Below are 23,297 nucleotides of genomic sequence, written 5' to 3'. Positions count from 1 at the left end.
TTAGCCTCTCACTGGCCTCATAGGAAAAATAGAATTAATAATAACTATTGACTTGATCTAACATTGTCCTTGGAAGGCTCAAATGAGATGAGATTAGAGTGATATAAGATAATAATCATTATTATTATGAAATTAAACCCAAGTACAGGTACCATTTTAAGAAGGGATGGGGCCAACAAGAAGTCTTCTATTTAAAGACGTCTCTGTATAACAGTATAAAATAAATGTCAGTTATTATCTATTTAGCCTCTATTTCTTTGGTCTTTCTCTCTACTTTCCTACCCTTTTAGTCCATTCATCTAATAATAAGAATCCGTCTCTGGACTAGTTTTTGTTTTAACATCTGTTCCAATTCCCTTCAAGTCAATTCAGCATTTATTAAGTCTCTACTGGATGCATAGCAGAGTCCTGGGTGTTGTAGAAGTGCAAACTTCAGCTAAGACTCAGCCCCTGCCTTCATGGTGCTTCAAGTCCAGTTGGGAATAAGACAAAAACAAATAAGCAAAAATAATGCACAATGGAATCAAGTGTCTTGGATAGTAAAACAGGGCAGTTTGAAGTCTGAGTTTTGACTCTTCTCCATCGTTCCACCCAGTATTTCTGCTTCTGTTTCCTCCCTAGCCCTGGGTTGCACACTTTGTCTCCTGAATTCCCATCTTTGCTGGTTTCTTGCTATGTTGCATCATTCTCTAGACCTGACCTCATCCAATCATTATTGACATTTGACAACTGACCCATGTCCCACTGATTGGCTCGAGCCTCCCTCTCCCTTCCCACTTCTAGCTTCAGATAGCATCCTCCCTCCCACCAACTTGTCACAAATTACCAATTTGTTCTAGTCCCATCATCCTCTCTTAAGTGCATATCAATAAAAACTCTATAAATGATGTTATTTTTTTTCCTGGTGGAGAATGCCTCTGACCTCTTCCCTCCCTCCCAGATATACCATCATCCAGAAAGCAATTCTCTCTTGAAACACTTTGCCAAACACTCACTTTGAAAGCTTTTCAGCAAGTCTGACATTGGTTTCATCCCCTTTATTCAGAAAAGATCGAATATGTTTTATTTCTTCAAGGGGTCTGGACCTCTTTCAGCTCTAAGAAGTACATCTGAATAGCATCTGAATGTTCCCGGTATTGGAGATGAGTCTAACAATACTTTAAACCTCTTGAAGTGTAATGGTCAAAGAAAGACAAAATTATACTTAAAGACCAGGGACTGTTACGACCTGCTTATATATCTCCATTGAGGGAGATGTCATTATGTATATGAATATTAGAGTATATCATATATAGCATATCTAATATTATATTAGAGTATATATAATATATAGTATATATAATATTACATTAGAATATGTTTAATATACAGTATATATTATATATAGTATATACAATATTATATTAGAGTATATATTATATATAGCATAAATAATATCATATTATAGTATATACAATATATAGTATATATATATATATATATATATTATATAGATAGTATAGCCTAATGAGGTTCACATTGGCCCTTTCAGCTCCTCACACTGCTTGCCGTCTACTCAAGTCAAACCTGACAAACCAAAGTCAAATCAAGAAGAGCCAACTGGGAAGGAAATAGGAGTCTGAGGTGGGGTTTGCTCACAAGGGAGATTCAGGAATCAATACCACAGAGGGACGTGGATGCAGGAGTCAGACCCTTGGAGAGGAAAGAGGAGCAGGCATCCCAGCAGATGCTACTTAGTCACTGTAATTTGCCTTCTTTAGGGTCTGGTTATCCCTGGGTGCTGAAAGACTGCAGATGGGATTGTTGCACCCTTACTTGTACATCATAGAGCTAATGGAAGAGGAGCTATGCAGGGGGGACCAGAGAGGTGCTAATGCTGCTCTGGCTTTCAGAATGGGCAGGAAGGTCAATCATTGAGACCACTGGGCAGTGAACTTGATACTAGTCCCTGGTGGGAACAGAAAAAACAGAGAGAATCATTAAATGAATAGTTTATAAGCACTTAGAAAGGGATGAGGGGCCAGCATGGGTTATTAAGAACATGGCATGCTGGACCAGATCCATTTCCCTTTCCAATAAACTGAGCAAATTTGTGCTGAAGCATTAGTGGTGTGAACTTTAAAACTATTCCACCCTAATCAGACTGTACTTTAGAAGATCTGATTTAGCTATTTCCTGAACAATAACAATAGAGATACTTGGACTAACAGAATCAGGTCTTGGGAACTCTACATTTCTCCACCCTCCTTAGTTTAACAAGATTAGGAAGGTCTGCACCAAACTCAAGGATTAAGTATCTAAAAAAAATGGCCTTCAACACATATGTGCAGAAAAAGTGGACAGACCTCTGGGCTGTCCTAAGTCAACCTAAGCTATAATTGGTACAGATGAGATGCAGGAGTGATGTAAAACAGTCTATATAAGGCACGTCTCTGGCTCGCTTTGCCCTCTTTCCCTGGAGAGGTGACTCTGCCTGGTAGCGTGCTAGGCATTCCAACATCTTGGAGTGGTGGCAGTTATCTGTCTGAGTTTGGCGGTGAGTTTGCCCTGGAGCTGATTCAGGTTTGGGCATCTTGGCTGAGCCCCTTTTGGAGTTCAGGTTGACTCCTTCCTCCTTCACACTCTAAAACCTTACTTTCTAGATCTTCTAATCTTCCTACCCGGTACTAGTCAGACAGGAGAAAACCTTACTCCTTCTCCTTCTTCCTTCTCCTTAATCTCCTCCACTATCAATTAAATCACCATAAAATTTCCAGCTGACTTGGGTATTTTATTATTTGAGATTTTCCCTGGCGACCATTTAAATTTAGATTGAAGTCACAACACTAAAATTATCTTTACAGTGGATAGAGAGGCAACCCAAGGACAGCAAAGACTTGGGTTCAAGTTTGGTCAAGTTAAAGTTTGACACAAATTGGTTGTGTAACCCTTGGCAAGTCATTTAACTTCCCAATTCTCTGGGCAACTCACTAAAACTATAAATTGCAAGGAAGGAAGGAAGGAAGGAAGGAAGGAAGGAAGGAAGGAAGGAAGGAAGGAAGGAAGGAAGGAAGGAAGGAAGGAAGGAAGGAAGGAAGGAAGGAAGGAAGGAAGGAAGGAAGGAAGGAAGGAAGGAAGGAAGGAAGGAAGGAAGGATGGATCTTGACATATTGGTTGAAGGTCTTTTTCTCTTAGGGACTATGTTTTTGCCTTCCTTTGAATACCCAGCACTCAGCTGGTGCCTGATACATTTTAGTGCTTAAACTTATTATCGTTCATTTAATTCAGTTGTGTCTGACTCTCTCTGACCCCGTTTTGGAGTTTCCTTTGCAAAGATACTGGAATAAAGTACCATTTCCTTCTCTAGCTCATTTAAGAGATGAAGAAACTGAGGCCATCAGGATTTAAGTGCTTTGGCCAGAGTTACACAGCTAATAAGAGTTTGAGTCTGGATTTGAATTCAGCCTTGCCAACTCCAGGCCCAGTGATCTATCCACTGAGCCACCTAGATGCCCTTCAGCTTGTTGACTGACTGAATAACTGGTTGCCTCCATGATATCACAAGTCTACTCCTCTTTCACTAGTAGCCTGGAAAGAAATGGTATGAAGCCACCACAGTAGAGGTCCACAAGGAGTCTAACAAAGTCTCTCCCTCTTGCCATTGAGGGGGCCTGAATGATTTCTGGGCTGGGTGTGTTTGGAGCTGATGGAGCCCACGGAATGCTAATGAATGGATTAATGTCAGCCTGAAGGGAGCTCTCTATTGAAGCGCCCCGGGGCTCTGTCCTTGGCCTGGTTCTGTTCAGCATTTAAATCAATGACTTAGATGAGGGCATAGATGTGGATTTATCAAACTTGCTGGCGACATAAAAGTGTGGAAAGGCTGGCCAGTACATCTTACCAGGGGACTGAGGTCCCCTAAAGGCTTCAGCAGGCCAGCCTAATGAACTGAAGCTAGCTAGATGAAATTAGAAGGGGAAAATGCAGCATCCCATGCCGAAGGTTTTTTGTTTTTGTTTTTAAATCAATGGCACCAGTGAAGGATGTGAGAGATATGGCTGAAAAGCAGTTCCCATGGAAAAAACAAAAAAAAGCCTTGGCTTTGAGTAGGCTGCAAGCTCCATATAAATGAGCAGTGTGAGTGGCTGAAAGGGCCAATGTGAACTTAAGTGGGCTGGACTATGGTCCTGCTGTACTCTGGACCCATCAGAACATAGCTGGAGTATTCTCTTCCCATCTGAGCGATGCATTTAAGGAAGGACATTCATAAACTGCAGTAGGTAGGAAGGAGATTGGCCTGGATGGTCAGGGGACCAGAAACATCCTTTCAGAAAAAAACTATCCATTAAAATTCCTGGTGATATTTTGACTATAGAAAAAAAAAAAGATTTGGAAAATAGGGAGCAATATTTTGTTCTTCAGTTGTGTCTGACTCTTTGGGACCCCAATTTGAGATTTTCTTGGCAGAGATACTGGAAAGGTTTGCCGTTTCCTTCTCCAGTTCATTTTACAGATGAGGAAACTGAGGCAAACAGGATTAAGTGACTTTGCCTGGGTCACATAACTATGATACTGGAAAAGTTTGCCATTTCCTTCTCCAGCTCATTTTACAGATGAGGAAACTGAGGCAAACAGGATTAAGTGACTTGGCCAGGGTCACATAGCTATGATATTGTAAAGGTTTGCCTTTTCCTCCTCTAGTTCATTTTACAAATGAGGAAACTGAGGCAAACAGAATTAAGTGACTTGGCCAGGGTCCCAAAGCTAGTAAGTGTCTGAAGCTGGATTTGAATAGAGGAAGATGAATCTTTTTTACTTCAGGCTCAGCATCTAATTTTAATCCATGTAGCTACCCCAAGGAGCAATATAGCAACAGCCTTGGAGGTCAGACTTGTCAGGACCAGAGGATGACGATGACAAGAAAGCCAATTTGGGCTTAATGTAAAGAACAACATTCTATGAGAGGCATCTGAAGGTGGAAAGGGCTGCCCTGAGGAGTGGTGAGCTGTGCAAGGAGACTGACTGTGTTGGAGAGGGTATAGACAGGCTCCACGCTTTGTAAGGTTTGGACTAGCTCACTTTATGATGTTAAACCCTTACCTTCTGTCTAAGAATGTATGGATTCCAAGGCAGATGAATGTTGAGGGCTAGGCAATGGGGGTTAAGTGATTTGCCCAGGGTCACTGTGTCTGAGGTCACATTTGAACCCAGGACCTCCCTTCTCTAGACTTGGCTTTCAATCCACTAGCTGCCTCTTCCTAGTTCACTGTTAAGATTCTCTTCAAGGAAGCCAGGCAGCTTTGGTCAAGTTCAGCCATTACTGCAGTATTTTTTCCAGTCCTGTTTCCTGTTCCTCCCTTTCCCATCAGACCAGTCTCATAGCTGCATCTCTTGACTCTGCGTCCAGATTCTTACAGATAGTATATGTTTATAGGATTGTTTGGCTAGGACTAGCAAGGACCTTAAAGCCCCTTCCTTTTACAGATGACGAAATTAAGGCTAGCATAGGTTAAATGACTTACCCACAGTGACACAGCTATAGAGTTTTCCATTGATTCTAGTAGCCTCTTGGCTTGCCCTGCATTGTCTGTCTGAAACTATAGTTATGTCCTTACCAAATAAATGTCAAAATTGGGGTGGCAAGAGGGAGCGAGGTAGCTCAGTGGATTCAGAGTTAGACCCAAAGATGGGAATACCTGGGTTCAAATTTGACTTCAACTGTGTGACCCTGGGTAAGTCACTTAACCCCTATTACTTAGACCTTACTGCTTTTCTGCCTTGGAATCAATTCCTTGTATTGATTCTAAGACAGAAAGTAAGCATTTCTAAGGGAAAAAATGGGAGCAACATTCTGTTCCAAAAGATTTGGGGCTTTTCCTTTGCAAATGTCTAAGATAGGATTTGAACCCAGGTCTTCCTGACTTGAAATCCAGTGCTCTATCTACCCACTATTCCTTTAGCAAATATTAGTTGAAGTTTAATTGAATTTATATGTCAACTGGGATTTTGGTCCCTAGAATTTTAGCTTTCAAATCTTCACAAACAAGAAATGTATGAAAATGGCTAAGGAAAGCATGTTCTTAAAATGGAGAGACACGTTTATACCTTCTGTGGTGAATTCAGCCGTGATAGGCAGCAGCATTGTGCAGGGATTTGCCCTCTGGGTTAATGGAAACTCTTTATCTTTTCTTCTTCCTCAGCCTGAGTTTGCTAACATTTGCTTTTGGTACATTCCACCAAGTTTAAGGACAATGGAAGAAGGACCTGAGTTCTGGGCTAAGCTGAACCTGGTGAGTGAACGAGTTTTGTTTATTCCTGGGACTGATGGATGTTTCAACTGGCCACTGTGTGCTAGACACTGGGAATAAATCTCCTTAAGATTTGATCCTGGGAACAGCTGGGTTGCTCAATGGGTAGAGAGCTGGACCTGGAGAGATGGGAGGTCCTGCGTTCACATTTGTGTGACCCTGGGCAAGTCACTTAACCCCATTGCCTAGCCCTTACCACTCTTCTGCCTTGGAACCGATATACAGTATTGATTCCAAGATGGAAGATGAGGGTTTTAAAAAGGGTTGGGGGCAGCTAGGTGGCTCACTGAATTGAGAGCCAGACCTAGAGATTGGAGTTCTGGGTCCAAATCTAACCTCAGCCACTTCCTAGCTGTGTGACCCTGGGCAAGTCACTTAACCCCCATTGCCTAGCTTTTACTGCTCTTCTGTCTTGGAACCAATACACAGTATTGATTTGACAGAAGGTAAAGGTTAAAAAACAAATAGACTAGATCCTGGGAGTGCTTCTTCCTGAGTACAAGAGACATGCTCCATGGTGAGTGAAGAAGGGATTGGAGCTCTAAGAAGTCCGAGAGACAATAAGCTATGCAGAATGGGGGAGGGAGCACTTTGTGTGTCTCTTCAGAAGCTTTCCTATGGCTTCTCAGCTTAAAGTCTTCTTTCTTCCCTACTATCTTTGGGAAAAGATGGTGGGAACCCCAAGTGCCTGCTTCTGCAGCAGAGAGGAGACCATGAACATTCCTGGGCTTTAGGGCTCAGAGGACCTGGTTTTGTAGGGCAAGCATTCCCAGTCACTTATTCCAATGAACCATTTGGCTTGGAAGACTGTCCCATTGGTCTCCTCCCTGCTGGCTCTCCCTTCCCTCTCCCCCCAACTCCTGAGGCTACCTGGTGGTAAGAGGAAAGGCTGTCTGGATCCTTTCTCTCCTTGCAGCCCCTATTCACCAGCCCTTTCCCCCTCCCCACTGACCCACTCGAGCCTTTGGGGAAGTCTAAAAGAGTTCCTCATTGAGAAAACACTGAGCAACTTATCTACCTGTGCCTTTGGGAAAGGGGAGACGGGCTCCCAGGGACAGCACTAAGGAGACATCGGGGAAGGAGAAGGCTTTCATTGGAGAGTCTTGGAGCAAAGGCTAGATGGGCACCCTTTGAGAAGGTCATGGCAGGGTCTCTGTTCACTTCTGGCAACCCAGAGTCTCCTTCAACTCAGGGATTCTATAATAATAATAATAATGCTGATGATGATGATATCTAGACTTTAAGACATAGAAAGCTTTCTACATATATACTATGCCATTTAAGCTCTGTGAGGTAGGGGCCAGTGTTATTCCCATTTTACAGATGAGAAGACTAAAGATGAGAGAGATTAAGTCACAGGGCTTGTAAGTGTCTTGGGCAAATTAGTCTTTCCACCGCCAAGTCCATCACTCTGTGCACTATGGCGCCACCTAGTCGCCTACTGAGATCTTCAAAGCAATATTTCCTTGTCACAACATATTGACTACACCCCTTTGCAGTGCCACTTTTTAGTCGCAAAGTGTTCCTCAGATTTGAAAGTTTATCATTTTCATTATTTATACATGACTAATTAAACTTCTTTCGCTTTAATATAATGGACATGGACATTATCTAAATACTCTACTTACTATCCAAACTGGTGGCAGATGGTGAAGCCTAGAAACGATGGATGGAATTCACTGCATCCGTGTCTAGACAGAACATTCATTACCTATTTCGGGCACTTAACACTGTCCTTGGGACTAGTCTTGCATTATCGACAGATAATGTAGGCAGAGAAGTGCTTAAGAATACATTTCTGATGGTAAGCAAGCCATAAAAAGAAATCAGAATGGGAGGACGGGAGAATTTAATCGTGATCTTTCTGCTAACATTTTTCACTTTGATGGAAAGCTGCTGACATTTTGTGGGGGGGGGCGAGGAGGGTAGAAATGCTTTGAGCTAAGAGAAAACCCAGTGCTGCTTTTTTGAAAACGAATATTCCATTGTTAAGAATAGTTAGAATCGAGTCGAAAGGAGTAGAATTTGTGACATAAGAGAAGTTCGTAATACTGCAAGGAAGTAAGCCTCGATATTTCCATTTTCTCAGTTAGATCGGAGATTTCATTGGTGTAGGGTAAACCCTGATGAGGAAACTCCCTCCTCCAGTTCTGATTTCCACTTTTCTTGTTAATAATCTTAGAGAGTGGGGGGCAGCTGGGTAGCTCAGTGTGTTGAGAGCTAGGCCTAGAGACGGGAGGTCCTAGGTTCAAATCTGGCCTCAGACACTTCCCAGCTGTGTGACCCTGGGCAAGTCACTTGACCCCCATTGCCTAGCCCTTACCACTCTTCTGCCTTGGAGCCAATACACAGTATTGACTCCAAGACGGAAGGTAAGGGTTTTAAAAAAAAATAATAGTAATAATCTTAGAGAGTGGTATAAGCTTACATAGAAAAAGGACAATAAACTGTACTTTAGCATTCTGGTGGGCAGCATGTAAACTTAGAAAACCACATATTAATCTTATCTGAGTAGTTCTATTGGATTTTTAATTTATTTATTATGTTTTTTGACAATTTTTTGATAAATTTTTGATAAACATGTTTGATAACTTTTAATAAATATTTTTAATTTTAATTTTTGATATTTTGATAAATATTTCCCAATTCCTCAAAAGTGTTGAAGGCTAGCCTAGGGCAACCATAAGGGCCATGACTTGCCCAGGGTCCCACAGCCAATAAGTATGTGTCAAGAACAGAAGTTGGGACCAAGACCAGCTTTCTATTCCCTACTTTACAGTGTTTCTCACAGAGAACTGACATTAAAGAAAAAAATAGAAGACACCTAATAAAAGCCAACATGGCTTAGAACTCCATGAGATTTTCTTCTTCTCAAGCAGAACCTTTTAAAAACAACTTTAAAACCATTGATTCAGGGGACAGCTGGGTAGCTCAGTGGATTGAGAGCCAGGCCTAGAGATGGGAGATCCTAGGTTCAAATCTGGCGCCTCAGACACTTCCAAGCTGTGTGACCCTGGGCAAGTCACTTGACCCCCATTGCCTAGCCCTTACCACTCTTCTGCCTTGAAGCCAATACACAGTATTGGCTCCAAGACAGAAGGTAAGGGTCTATATTAAAAAAAAAAACATTGATTCCATAGACATTGATTAAGCACCTACTATGCATGATGTTCTAGGGACTGGATGAACTATAGTTCATACTCTTGCATATCAAGTATTTGTCCAGCTGGGGTGCTGTGCCCAATAATGGCACAATGGGTAGAATGCTAAACCCTGGAGTCAGGAAGATTTAATTTCAAATCCAGCCTCAATCACTTCCTAAGTGTATGACCCTAGGCAAGTCACTTAATCTTGTCAGTCTCAGTCTCCTCGCCCATATGGCAAATCGTGCTAGTATCTTTGCCAAGAAAACCCCAAATGGGGTCATGAAGAGTCAGATACTACTGAAAAATGACCGAACAAAGTTGAAAACATTCAGATTTTTAGAACACCCTATAGCCACATTGGCAAACCTATGGCATGCATGCTGGAGGGGGGGCTGTTCCCCTCTCCCTCTCCCCCCACACCTGAGGATAATTCTCACACCATCCACCCCTCTGCCCAGCAGCTCCATGGGAGCACTTCCTCTCTCTCATGTCTGGATGTAAGACAGCGGGGCTCACGTGAGACATGAGGGTTGCAGTTTGGGCACTCGGTCTCTAAAAGGTTCTCCATCACTGCCCCATAGACTCCAAGGTAGGATTTGATTGGTGCCTAAAACCAGATACTAATTTCTAGAGAGGGAAAAGTCTAGAATCCACTTGATTTGATTTATCAATGATTTATTAAGTAATCTACTACTGGATCAGGGACTGCCCTAGGCACTGAGGGTACAAAGACAAAAATGGTAGTCCTTGTCCTCAAGGAGATGAGGAGAGAGAGCATTCCATGTCCTGAGGTGTGGAACAGGAGATGAAATATAGTGCACATTGGAATATCCATTCAACAGTTGTGTAGAATACAGATTAAAAAAGGGATAGGGTGGAAAACAGGAGTCCAAGTTACTGTTGCATTGGTCCAGTTGAGGATCTGAACCAGAGTGGTGGCCAAGTGAATGGAAAGAAGTTGGAGATAAGAAAAAGAGAATTGGTAAGTGACTGGATAGTAGGGAGGGGGAAGAAGGTTAGGAAAGATTTGAGGAATCTGGGACTCTGAATATGGAAGTATAGAGGTTTGTGGAAGAAGACAATGAGTTCTGTTTTGGACATATTAAATTTGAGATGTCTATAGGGCATATGGTTGAAGATATTTAACAGATTGTTCTTTGATCTCCCCTTTATATTTTCTCTTATTCTGTTAGAATGTAAGGTTGTTCATCATGAGCATCATCGTGTTTTCTTATGTTTTACTTCCCCAATGCTTAGCGCAATGCCTGGAACTCAGTAAGTCTTTAATAAATACTCTATCTAGATCTGGGGTTTGTATGCAAATAGATGATAATTGAACTCCTGGGAACTGATGAGATCATTGGGTAAAGGACTCAATATAGGGATTCAGAGACACTTCTTGACAGGGGATGGAAAAAAAATGGATGATGGTCCTACAAAGGAGTTGCTCTAAAGGCAGAAAGAGAATTAGCAGTAGAGAGTTTTATAAAAACTCAGAGAGGAGAAAATATATAGGAGATGAGATGAGTCCAAAGTTGATTAAACGCTTTAGAAAAGTAAAAAAGAGAAGACTGAGAAAAAGACTGTTGGATTTGGCATTTAAGAGGCAATTGATTAATATTGGAAGGAACTGTCATTTTAGTGACAAGGAAAGAAACCTAATTGCACTTGGCTTTACAAGAGAGTGAGAGGAAAGAAAGGAAGTGGAGGAATGCAAGTAAATAGTCTTTTTCTAAGAGTTTGGCTATGAAAGGAAGAAGTACAAGATAATAGCTTGAAGGGGTGACAGAGGAAAGTAGGTTTTTTTTTTTTTAAATGATCAGAAGGGAAGACATAGAAACATTTGTAGACAGCAGGGAAGGAGCCAGGAGCTAAAGAAAGATTGGAAATTTGAGAAAGAAAGAAGGGGACTGAAGAGAGGATGCAGGAAGCAATGGACCCAAGGGTATAAGTTGAAGGGTTGAACTCGGTGGGGAAAGGACCGATTCTTTATCAAAGACTAAAGGAGCCAAGAATGGAAAATAATATTGAAAAGGTTTTGAGGTATAGAACTGAGAAAAAGAGGGAGCTTGTAATGGATAGATTGTATCTTCTCAGTCTGCTTTTAAATAGCATAGTCTCCTAAGTAGTAGCCATCAGGTCGTAGACCCCTGGTGAACCAGGGCTTTGCTCACCCAGCATGTGAAGACTGCTTCAGCTGAACAGACGGGAGAAACCAATAAGAAGGTTCAACGGCTGAGAGGGCGACGCAGCAAGGCACTGTGGAGTGTTTAGGGCGTGTTGGAGCACAAAAGACAACACGGCCATCCAATGCAGCTGAGGAAGTCTCTGGGTGTAACGACTTTTCATGCCACTGGACCTAGGCTTCCAACGCCGAGAGAGTGGGACTGTCTCTGTGCATCGACTTTTCCACTTACATCTCCTTCACGCACAAGTGTCTTTCTGCACACTTATCTATCATAGATGAAAACACACAAAGACAATCGTCATCCTCGGTTACCAAGAGACTACTACTAGTCTTCTAAGAGGGAAGGAAGAGGGGTACCTTTGTAGGAAGCTAGAGAAGGGGAGAGAAGATCTGGAACAGTCACTAAGGGAAGTGCGGGGTGTAGTCAACATGTATATTTATACTTGGGTGAAGATAAAGCATGTTTTTCAAATTTGCTGAAGGCAAAAGGCTGGGAGGGAGAGATAATACATTAAAAGCAAGCATCAAAATCCAAAGAGGCCTCAATTAGGCTAGAGAATTTGGGCTAAATCTAGTAATATGAATTATAAAGGGGATGCATGTAAAGTCCTCTGCTTGAATTCAGATCCAAATACCCAAGAAAATGATTGAGGAGGCTTGGCTAGTCCCCATTTTGTCTGAAAAGATCTGAAGATTTTAGGGGACTTCAAGCACCATATAAATTAACAGTATAAGATGTTGATCAAGAAATCCAAAAATAATAATAATAATTTAATAATAAGATTTAGAGGCACTTCTTGGTACAGTGAATAGAGACTCTCCAGGCTTGCGTCTGACAAGTACCAGTTGTGTTGCTCTGGGCAACTTGACCCCTGATGTCCTTGAGAAACTCTAAGACTATAAATTGTAAAGGATGTGTCAGCCTACAATGGTAGAAGGAATGTCCTCATCTGGGAGTTCTCTGCAGGGAAATCACAGTTACAGTATTGATTAAGAGAATCATGGGGCTAAGGAACTGCTCATCTTACTATATATATATGGTCTTGGTCAAACCAAATCCAGAGGGTTCTGTTTGGTTCTGGGTCCTGCATTTCAGGTAGGCACATTGATATATTAGAAGCACCTAAAAGAAGGTGTCAAGAATGATAAAATGCCTTGAAATAGAAATAGGAGGAGGAAGAGGAGGAAGAGTAGAAGTAGTACTAATAGTAGACGCAGCTAACATTTATATAATGCTGTAAGTTCTGCAAAGTACTTTACATTGAAGCTTCCAAAATGCCCTGTGAAGAGGTGCCATTATTATCCCCATTTTATAGATGAGGAAACTGAGGCAAAGTGAACTTAAGAAACTTGCCCAGGATCACAGAGCTAATAAGTATTTGAGGTTGGATTTAAACTCTGGTCTTCCTGCCTTCAAATCTAGCACCATCTAAGGATCAGTTGAAAGAAGTGGGTATGTTTAAGCTTGAGAAAAGAAGATTTAATGGGAGCGTTGCTGTTGCCTCCATATATTTGAAGAACTGCCACATCAAGAGAGGGAAAGAGAATTTGTCCAGCTTCCTAGAGTAGGATGAGGAGGAGAGCTTTAGACTGTGGGGAAAATTTCTTAAAGCTTGGCATTAGGCAAAGTGAAATGGGCTGCGTGGAGTGGCGCTGGGTTAGCCCTTGTTGAAGATTGGGTGTCCCCTTCAGCTGGAAGCTGTTGAGGGCAGGTGAGACTTGAGGGCTTCTGCAGTTCTTGCCAACGCTGAGTGTCTATGATTCTGTAATGATTGTGATTCCATATGACATCCAATAAGAAACAGATGAAAAATAAATGGGGTCCTAGCTGAGATTCAGTCATTTTCAGTTGTGTCTGACTTTTTGGGACCCCATTTGGGGTTTTCTTAGCAGAGAAACTAGAATGGTTTGCCATTTTCTTCTTCAGCTAATTTTATAGATTGAAGCAACTGAGGCAAATAGGGTAAACTGACTTGTCCAGGGTCACAGAGCTAGCAAATATTTGAGGTCAGATTTGAACTCAGGAAACGAATCTCTCACTCCAGCCCTGGGATTCTATTCACTGAGCCACCTAGTTGCTTCTAGTTGAGGTTAGACTGCATACATTTTTAATAGAAACAATCCACTCAGTACTAAGTATGCCAAACCAGCTGGATGGTTGAGTTTTCAAAAATAATTGGGCTAGCTAGGTAGCACAGTGGATAAAGAGCCAGTGCTGGAGGTGGCAGGATCAGAGTTCAAATCTGCCCTTAGGCACTTCCTAGCTGTGTAGCCTTGGACAAGTCACTTAACCCCAATTGCCTGGCTTAGCCCTTACCACTCTTCTGTCCAAGAATTAATACTAAGACAGAAGGTAGGATTTCAAAAATAGGAATAACAACTGACAAAATGAGTTATTTTTAGCTCACATATTCTTCCATTTTTCTCACCACTCTGTGAGTGTGTGTGTGTGTGTGTGCTTTCGTGCATGTATACACATATGTGCACTTGAGTGTGTGTGATGAGATCTATTGCAGCACTTTCTATCAATGGTATTCTTTCCTACCTGGTGAGAGCACATGTATCTGATTTATAGCTGGGAGCCTGCTAAAATACCCTTGAAATTTATTTGGGGGTTTATCTTGGATTGAGGAGCTCAAAGAAATAAATAAACTGAAAAACCACTTTGGCTCTCTGATGTAGACTCGTGTCATGGAGAACTGTCAGCTCTTGTAACCCACAAGATAATGAATGCTGCTGGTGACCGTGGGCAAGAAAAGAGAGGGGAATTCATCTCCTACTGTGCAGAGGGAGGTGGCACCAGATGCCTCTCGAGAATACTTGGAAAATATGGTGCATCTGAGTATTCCAGGCTGATCAGCCATGGGACCATCACGTGTATTATTCTTTCTCTTCCCTACCAGCCCCCTGCCCTAGCTGCTAACTAGATCCCTGCTTTGCTGCCCCATTTGGGGTTTTCTAATCAATTCTTCCCCCAGCTTAATTCAATTCAGCAATTTATTTAGGACTTGCTTTGTGCCAGGTACTGGGTTAGAATTTCAGGATATCGAGATGGTGTTGATGATGACCATGATAATGATGGAGAGGAACAATAGCATTTGTAAAGTACTTTGTGGTTGGCTCAGTGCTTTACAAATATGATCTCATTAGAGCTTGACAACAATTCTGTAAGGTAAGTGCTATTATTATTCTCATTGAACAGTGGAAAAAATGAAGACCGAGAGTTTAAGGGAATTGTTGAGGGTCATGAAATCATCCAGCAGGTCTCTGAGGCAGTTTAGGAACTCAGGGCTTTCTGACTCCAAGCCAAGATCTCTATCCACTACCCAGCAACCTCACTAAAGGCAGTGCCTCCCCTTGGGGAGTCAGCTGTTCTCGAATTCCAAATGCCTGGGCTACCCTTGGTAACAAGGGAGATCCCTTGGGAGTTGGTGTGTTCATTTCTTTCTATTTACTAAAAACAGTGCAATGCAGGAGAAGGCCTTGGGTTCTAGTCCCAATTCTGCCACTTAATACTAATATGGGCCTTAGACAAGTCACTTCAACCCTCAGTTTACTCATATGCAAAAGGAAGATTGGACTGGATGAGATCTGAATTCCCTTCCCCATCCAGGTCTATGATCCTCTGAATTCATGTACTACTGCTTTAGTATGTCACAGAAAGACGGAGAGGATGCTACTGACGCATTAGAAATTCAATTTAGAAACAATGTCGAAAATAAAAGACAGTATCTAGAAGGGGGCGATCCTTTGGCGGGATGGCGGGATGGCGAGAGGCTTGGGTATCATGCCATATCAGGATGGATTCAAGAAACTGATGAGTGTTTAGCCAGAGAAAGGATGGCATGGGGGGCGAGAGCTATCCTCCATACTGAAGTGTAGAACAGACTTATCCTCTTTGATTTCTGAGGAAAGAGTAAAGGTGACTACTTGGGTTCAGAATAAGGAAAAAGTTCCTAACAAGAAGACCTACCTAGACTTTCCCTCCCTTGATGTCTTCACGTGAAGGGTAGAGGATCATTTGATGACTATACTGTAGAGGGATTATTTTTGACCAGAAGGAGCATGAGGTTCTTTCTCTTCTCTCCATAACTTTCCTCTTATCCCTGGGATTCTATCAGGTATTTATTATTCATTCCAGTACTATGGGAGACAGTGTCCTGGGGAGAGAATTGGCTTTACAGTTAGGAAAACCTGAGTTCAGCTTTGACCTCTGATGTGCCCTGGCTGGCTAAGTTCTCCAATTACTACTACTCCCCCTCAGTATTCCAGGAAAGTCTTCTAATGAAAATAGAGGGTATTTATATAGTGCAAAGCACTTTACAAATATTATCTGTTTTCATCCTCACAATAATAATAGTATAAGGTAGCTCCTATTATTATCTCCATTTTATAGATGGGGGAACTGAGACAAGGGTTATATAGCTAATAAGTGTCAGAGGTCAGATTTGAACTCAGATATTTCTGATTATGGGTTCAGCACTCCATACTAGACCACCTAACTATCTCTTCAAAAGTATAGTTTGGGGAGAAGATACCAATCTACATTGATATAGAGAATTCCCTAAATTGGTTATTCTCCATGAAATCATGGGTCTGGTAAAAATGAGTAGATAGATATTTTGTAGAGGGATGGATGGATGGATGGATGGATGGATGGATGGATGGATAGATCAATGGATAAGTAGGTAGATAGGTAGATTAATGAATAGTTGGATGGATGGATAGATAGATCAATGGATAGGTGGATGAATAGGTAGGTAGAAAGATGAATAGATGGCTATGTAGATGCATGCACACACATACACACATAAATCACTAGCGTGCCTTGAACTCTCCTTGTTTGTTGTCCTTGTCCCCAGAGTATCCAATGACAAGTATTTGTGAGAGTATTAGTAATTAGGTTAGGAGTTCAGATTACAGTAATGAGTAAAATTTTTCTTTTCCTCCAAACCAATAGTCCATACAAATGGAGATCTCTCACTTTGCCAAGTGACCCAAAAGGGAAGTAGAAAGCTTTCATTAACTTGAAGAAAGATATGAGTATCACATAACTAAGATCTGGGAATTTTTTATAATTTTATAAATTTATAATTATGAAAGAAAAAAATTACATAAAGTTTTGACATTGCAATTATGTTACAATATTAGATCAATGTGTCAACCAACAAGCATTTATTTAATGCCTACTATATGCTTATCACTGTACTAGATGCTAGGGATCCAAAGACCAGAATGGCGCCATTCCCTATCCTCAATTAGTTTACAGTCTACTGAGAGAAGCAATGTGGAGACATATAAGCAAATACAAAATATCCTTTGTTATCTAAGAATTTACAGTCTCAGACAAACATAAGGAAGGAAAAAAATATAAGGAGATAAGGAGCAAACAGTGGACAAGACATATATTGTGATGCAAAACTCTAGAAACACCTTCCTCTTAGACTTCCATGACACCATCTAAACCAACTTACCTTCTCGCCTCTGGGTCTGATTTTTCATTTCTTTTATTTACTCTTTTAAAAATTCTTCTTTTTAAAACATTTATTGACATATTTTGTTTTAAGACAGCTAGTGCTTCCTAATACTTACCCCAGTCAATTCCCTTACAAAATACATTTCTTGAACAATTGTCTACAGATTGGCAACAAAAGGAAGGGATGTGACCCTTTAATTTTGACAGCACGGGATTGATATTGATGCTCATAATTGACAAAAGTTTTTTCTCCTGTATCTTAGGAGGTGGGGAGGGGGAGAGAAATGGAGACAGAGATGGAAAGGGGAAGGGAAAGAAGGAAAGGGAGAGAAGATGGGAGGAGAGAAAAGATAAGTCAGAAAGCTTAAGATACAGAGAATCTAATTGAGAATTCCCTTAGTTTGCTCTTTCCTGCCATCAGTCAGTGGTCTGATGCAAAAGGTTTTCTTCTTTTCAGTTGGCATTTCATAAGTAGATCTATATTCTTCCCTCGGAATTTACATTCTTGAAGTAATTAACAATCTGTCTTCTAGGGTTTAAACAGTCACTTCTGCTTTTTTTTATATTTTTTATTTTATTTTTTGCTGACCTGCAGATTTGTGACTAATGCTGGTCATTTATAAGAGCAGGCTCTTTTCTTTTCAACAGTAGGGCAAGAATAAATCTCATCGAGCCCACTTGATGGGCTTGTTGTTTTATTATATATTCAGCAATATAACTTGAAGTGATATTCTAAATATCTTTAGGGAAAATTTAGTGCTGTTCATGAAAGGTACTTGATTAACAGCCCTGGGCCTAAAGCTGCACAATTCAGGCCTTGCAGGTTGTTTTAGTCAAGTCTTTCTGCCCTGCTGCCTATATTCTGGAGGCATGAATGTTTCCTTTCTTGTCCATGGCCAGTTCTCATCCATTGCTCCATCTTTTAATAATGCTGATGACTGACATCTTTGTATCTCTTTAAGGCTTACTAAGCTCTCACTTGCCTTGTCTCCCTTGATCATCACAGTAGTCTGGTGAGGTAAGGATTCCAGGGATTATGATAATCCATTTTGCAGGTGAGGAAACTGAGGCTGAGAGAGGGCCAGGGATTTGTCTGAATTCAGACAGCTAGTAATTGCCTGAGGTTCAAATCCATGCATCTTCTTATTCTTGGCCTTGGGCTTTATATTTTTATTCTATGCTGGCTTTCTGTGTTGCTTGTAAATGTCTATATGCTGTGACGATGGATTGTATACCTATCAAGATTGGAGTATTTATCTACCCAAATTCAAACATGAGCCGGCCAGTATCCAGCTGTACACTGCTGCAGCAATATTTTTGTATCTTCCAGGGGTAACCAGCCCCCGTGGATGCCATTTGATCAAAACAAAACTCATGTAATGAAATACGCCTTTTCTGGCCTCATGATTTAGAAAGCACTGGTACATTCCAGAGAATCCCCTTTCTGAAGGAAAATGCATCCCCTCAAAGGTACCTGGCTGGAGAACTGAATGTGCTTTGGGCTAAAATGCATTCCAGATTGGAGGGAAGAAGGTTACCTCCATTTTGGATGGTCAATGAAAGGCTGCACACCAGGGCGTATTTTCCCAGTGAATTTTCTATGCTCAGCAACAATCCACTCTCCCCATATAACAGGGTCTTGGAAAGATTTTTTTTTAATGTTGCATTAGGCAAAGGTATTACCCTATGCTGTGAAAACTCTGATGGATTAGTGGTCTCACTGGTGTGGACATTCCTAATAATATGTCAATCTGTCCACCTCTCCTCTTCAATTCCCATCCACATCACTCCTCCAACCCCAAGACTCTCCTCCAATATAGCACACGCCTGTCTTGAGTATTAGCATTTGGGCTATTTGTGTGTTATACTATATATGCATATATGTGTACATATATATATATACATATGAATGGCCTGTATCCGTTCCCATTCTCATATGCCCTTATTCATACCTTTAATGCCATTTTCTTACATACAAATAATCACTGGTAGTTCTGACATTTGCTACTTCTGTGACCTTGTGCAAGTCTCTATGGAAGCTGAACTCCTTAGGCCTCTTTCATTCTCAAATTCTATGATCCTGTGATCTTATCACCCTGAATATACATTTAGGCAAAATCATTCATTAGTCATAATCCTAGCTTAGTGACCATCTTCAAATTCTATTGTTCCACTTCTCCCTTCTTTTTTCTTTCTTTCCCTCCCTCCTTCTCTCCTAACTTTATTCTCATTCTTTTCCCCTCTCTCCTCCTTTCTTCCCTCCTTCCCTCCTTTCTTCCTTCCCTTCCTTCCTTCTTTTCTTTCTTCCCTCCTTTCTTCCTTCCCTCCCTCCTTCCTTCCTTCCTTCCCTCCTTCCTTCCTTCCCTCCTTCCTTTCTTCCTTCCTTCCCTCCTTCCTTCCTTCCTTTATCCCTTCCTTCTCTCCTTCATTCCTTCCTTCCTTCCTTCCCTCCTTTCTTCCTTCCCTCCTTCCTTTCTTCCTTCCTTCTCTCTTTCCTTCCTTCCTTCCATTCTCTCCTCTATTTCATTCTCTCCTTTTTCTCCTTCACTTTTCCTTCCTTCCCTATTTTTTGAATACTTAATATACACTTCTAGGAAGCCTAGGGATTTCTTCCTTAACTTGGTTCACTAAAGTAATGCCAGCAAAGCATCAGCTTTGACAGGCTCCAAGATGCAAACACCCTGAGTCTACAGTCAACTATATACTGTATATTCCAAGGATCATTCTAGCTGAGTTCTGAGAGGGTTGTCAAAGGGATGGCCATAGAGCGATGGATTTTTTCAAACACTGCAACTATTAAAGATTGACCTCCAAGCCAGGGAGGGGGTGGGATCTGCATTAGTAAGGGAACGAATCCCCACAAAGAAGCAACATAATATAGTAGAAAGAGCTTCAGATTTGCAAATAGAATTCCTGGCTTCAATTCCCATCACTTTTGCTTGGGCAAGTCATTAGAGTTTTCTGGACTTCATTATATATAAAAGAAAGAGTTTGACTTGATTCTTAAGGCCCCTTTAAGGTTATAAATACTTTTTTGTCTATTAACTCCCATTAATCAGCAAGAATTTATTAAGTACTTACTATTTATCAAACACTGTGCTAAGCCCTGAGGATACAAAGAAAAATCAGAACTGGCTTTGTCTTTAAGGAACTTACCTTCCTGGCTTGTATTAATGGTTCCACAATAGAGTAGATTCAAGGGCCACTTAGAAATGAAGACATTAGCAGCTGAAGGGATTAGGAAAGTTGTGGGAAATTTCTTCTCATTAAGAAATATGGTGCTTAAATTAAGTCTTGAAGGAATCCAAAATTCAAGGGTGAAAGGGGAAACCTTCCCAGGCATTGGGGACAGACAGCACAAAGAAACTAACCAAATATATCACCCAATTCAGATTCTACTGATCCTAAGACCATGTTGGTGAACCTATGGCATGTGTGCCAGAGTGTAAGAGGGGACTGCACCCCTCCCCCTCTCCACTGCATCTGAGGACATTTCTCCCATCACTTGCCCCTCTCCCCAGCAGCCCATTGGGAGCACTTCCTCTCTCTCCTGTCTGGGGTAAGGCATGCTGTGTGAGGAATGCAGTTTGGGTACTTGGTCTCTAAAAGGTTTGCCATCACTGTCCTAGGACATTGTCCTTCCTTCCTTAGTTAGCATAGTGTTTGGGCCACAGTTTTTCTGCCCTTCAGACTTCAGCATGCCTATTGATGCTTCCTAAACTGCCCTACCTTCCTCAGTCCTCAAACCTCGCTTCACCTCACCTCCACACAGAACTGGTCATAGCCTTGCCATGTTGCCAACACCAACAGGTGTACCACTTGGAAATTCCTTTATCTGATCATGACATTTTGTCATGCCTTCTTTTCCCAAGCCTTACCGAGCCTAACTCTGATCTTTATGTGCACCACCATTAGCACCGACATGTGCTATTAGAACGTAAGTCCTTTGAGGGCAGGAACTGTCATTATCTTTGCATTTCTATCCCCAGCACTTAGACTATCGCACATGGTGAAAACTTGATGTCTGTGCTTGGTTCTTGCTCAATGGTGTCTGACTCTTGGTGACCTCTTTGGGTTTTTTGTGACAGAAATATTGAAGTAGTTTGCCATTTCCTTCACCAGCTCATTTTATGGATGAGGAAACTGAGGCCAACAGGGTTAAGTGACTTGCTCAGGGTCTCACAACTAGTAAGTGTCTGAGGCCAGATTTGAAATCATGAAGATGAATCCTTCTGATTCCAAGCCTAATGCTCTAACCACTGTGCAACCTAGCTGCCCAGAAACTTCATAAGCGTTGATTCATTCACCCATTTATTCCTAGTCCTACGAGCTTATTTTTTCAAGGACTCTGATGCAGAGTCCTTGAATGACTCTGGAGGAGTGGACATAGTAAGTGGGTAAGCCCCCTGAGGTCAGGTCCATCATCTCTCTTGGTGTGCCCGACAGCATCCGGTGTGGTACCCTGCCCAGAGCACTCCTGTGCTCCCTCGCTGCCTCCTGGGCATCCTGCTGGGGAAGCCAAACAAACACAAGCGCTCTCTGTGTCCTTGAGAATCATCCATGTGTCTTCAAGCATGTAATCGGGAAATTGTAATTACCACCAACTGGGACATTCCTGGGGACTTCCACTAATATTTGACATTGTAAAACAAGGGAGCCGGAGCTCTTTTCTAGATGGGGCTCCATTAGGTTTTTCACCTCCATTTCCGAGTCCCTTTGCTAGTGCCATTCACGCCCCCTGGTGGCATCTTTTTAGTCCGTCCCTTCTTTGAGAGGGAGAGACTTGAATCTGAACAAGGAGATGGGCTGGCAGTGGGAAGCAGTCTCACTCCAGCCAGCAGGCAAGAGGGTCTGAGTCTGCCAAGAGAGAAGGCTCCTGCCTGGGGACCTGGGGCGCAGAAGAGCTTCTGAGGGCTGCAGCTGTCTGCAAGGCTCTGTTTGAGAAAGGCTGAAGTTTACCCTTTGGTCTTTTCAGACGTTCCCTCTCCAGGGTCCCTGTCAGTGGCCCCATCTGTGTGTGTAAACATTTGTATAAAGAGCTATCAGATGGAATTTTAAAACAGAAGATAGCACTCTTCAGGCACTATCTTCCCCCGCTTGCCTCTTTCCATCCTTCCTCTTGAATAATAATAATGGTGATGACGATGACGATGATGATGGTGATGACGATGACGATGATGACCTCTTTTAGATCATCTTTATTACTCCAGTTGCTGAAGGGCTCCCAACCACTGTATCTCCATCTGCCTTCACCATCACAGACAGTAGCCCATGTTCCTGGACAGCAACAACTTCTCAAAAGTTTTATGTATTTTGGTTTCATTCCTTCGGGCCCCTGCTTTGAGGTTTCCTGATTGGATAGGAAAGGTGATTCTGAATGATGGATAGAGTGCTGGATGTGGTGTCAGAGAGACCCGAGTTCAAATCTGGCCTCAGAGACTTTCTAGCTAGGTGACCCTGGGCAAGTCATTTAGCCCTGTTGGCCTTAGTTTCTTCATTTGTAAAATAAGCTAGAGAAGGAAATGGCATAAACCCTTCCAGGATCTTTGCCAAGAAAACCCCAAATGGAATCACAATCAGCCAGACATGATTGAAATGACTGAACAATCCCCCAAGAATAATGGAGACATATAATGCCTCAACCCAAAGAATGATAACAATGGTGGGAATTTTAGGTACGGTATAGAAGGCTAATGAAAAAAAAATATCCAGGAGTAGATGGTTATAAAGAAGTAACTAAAACTAGGAAGGAGGAGTGATAACAGCTCTAAAGAGTTATTATTGTGTTTAAAAAATAACTTGTATTACCAATAAATTATGCATATTGTTATAATGATTACCTTAAAGTACTTGAAAAGGCAATGAGTCTGTCAATATGTGGATGTCATTACAGCTAAAGATCGTAACTCCTTGGCAATGTTATAAGTATTCTTCAAGAGTCAATGTTGCCAGGAACAGCTAAGTGGCTTAGTTGATTGAAAGTCAGACCAGAGACAGGAGGTCCCACGTGCAAATGTGGCCTCAGACACTTCCTAGTTGTGTGACCCTGGACAAGTCACTTCGCCCCCATTGCCTAGCCCTTACCGCTCATCTGTTTTGGAACCCAATACATAGTACTCCTTCTAAAATGGAAGCTAAAAGTTTTTTTCAAAAGTTGATGTGAGCCCAAAACTCATGCCCGAGGTCTAGCCTAGTGATGA

At 41.8% G+C, this 23,297-nt stretch overlaps 1 protein-coding gene across 2 annotated transcripts in view; it reads left to right on the top strand.

Annotated features, from left to right (window-relative positions):
- The window catches only part of GADL1 (glutamate decarboxylase like 1), a 216,951-nt gene that overhangs the window by 132,878 nt on the left and 60,776 nt on the right, over positions 1 to 23,297 (top strand). For both annotated transcript variants that reach the window (XM_007505216.2, XM_007505217.2), the window contains exon 14: positions 6,180 to 6,269. In XM_007505216.2, the coding sequence (XP_007505278.2) occupies positions 6,180 to 6,269 (90 nt within the window). The remainder of the gene's footprint in view (positions 1 to 6,179; positions 6,270 to 23,297) is intronic.

Source organism: Monodelphis domestica, chromosome 5 (assembly GCF_027887165.1).
Source record: "Monodelphis domestica isolate mMonDom1 chromosome 5, mMonDom1.pri, whole genome shotgun sequence".
In the NCBI taxonomy this organism is placed as follows: Eukaryota; Metazoa; Chordata; class Mammalia; order Didelphimorphia; family Didelphidae; genus Monodelphis; species Monodelphis domestica.
Note: the sequence above shows the minus strand (reverse complement) of the source record. Positions and strands in the feature narration are given on the sequence as shown.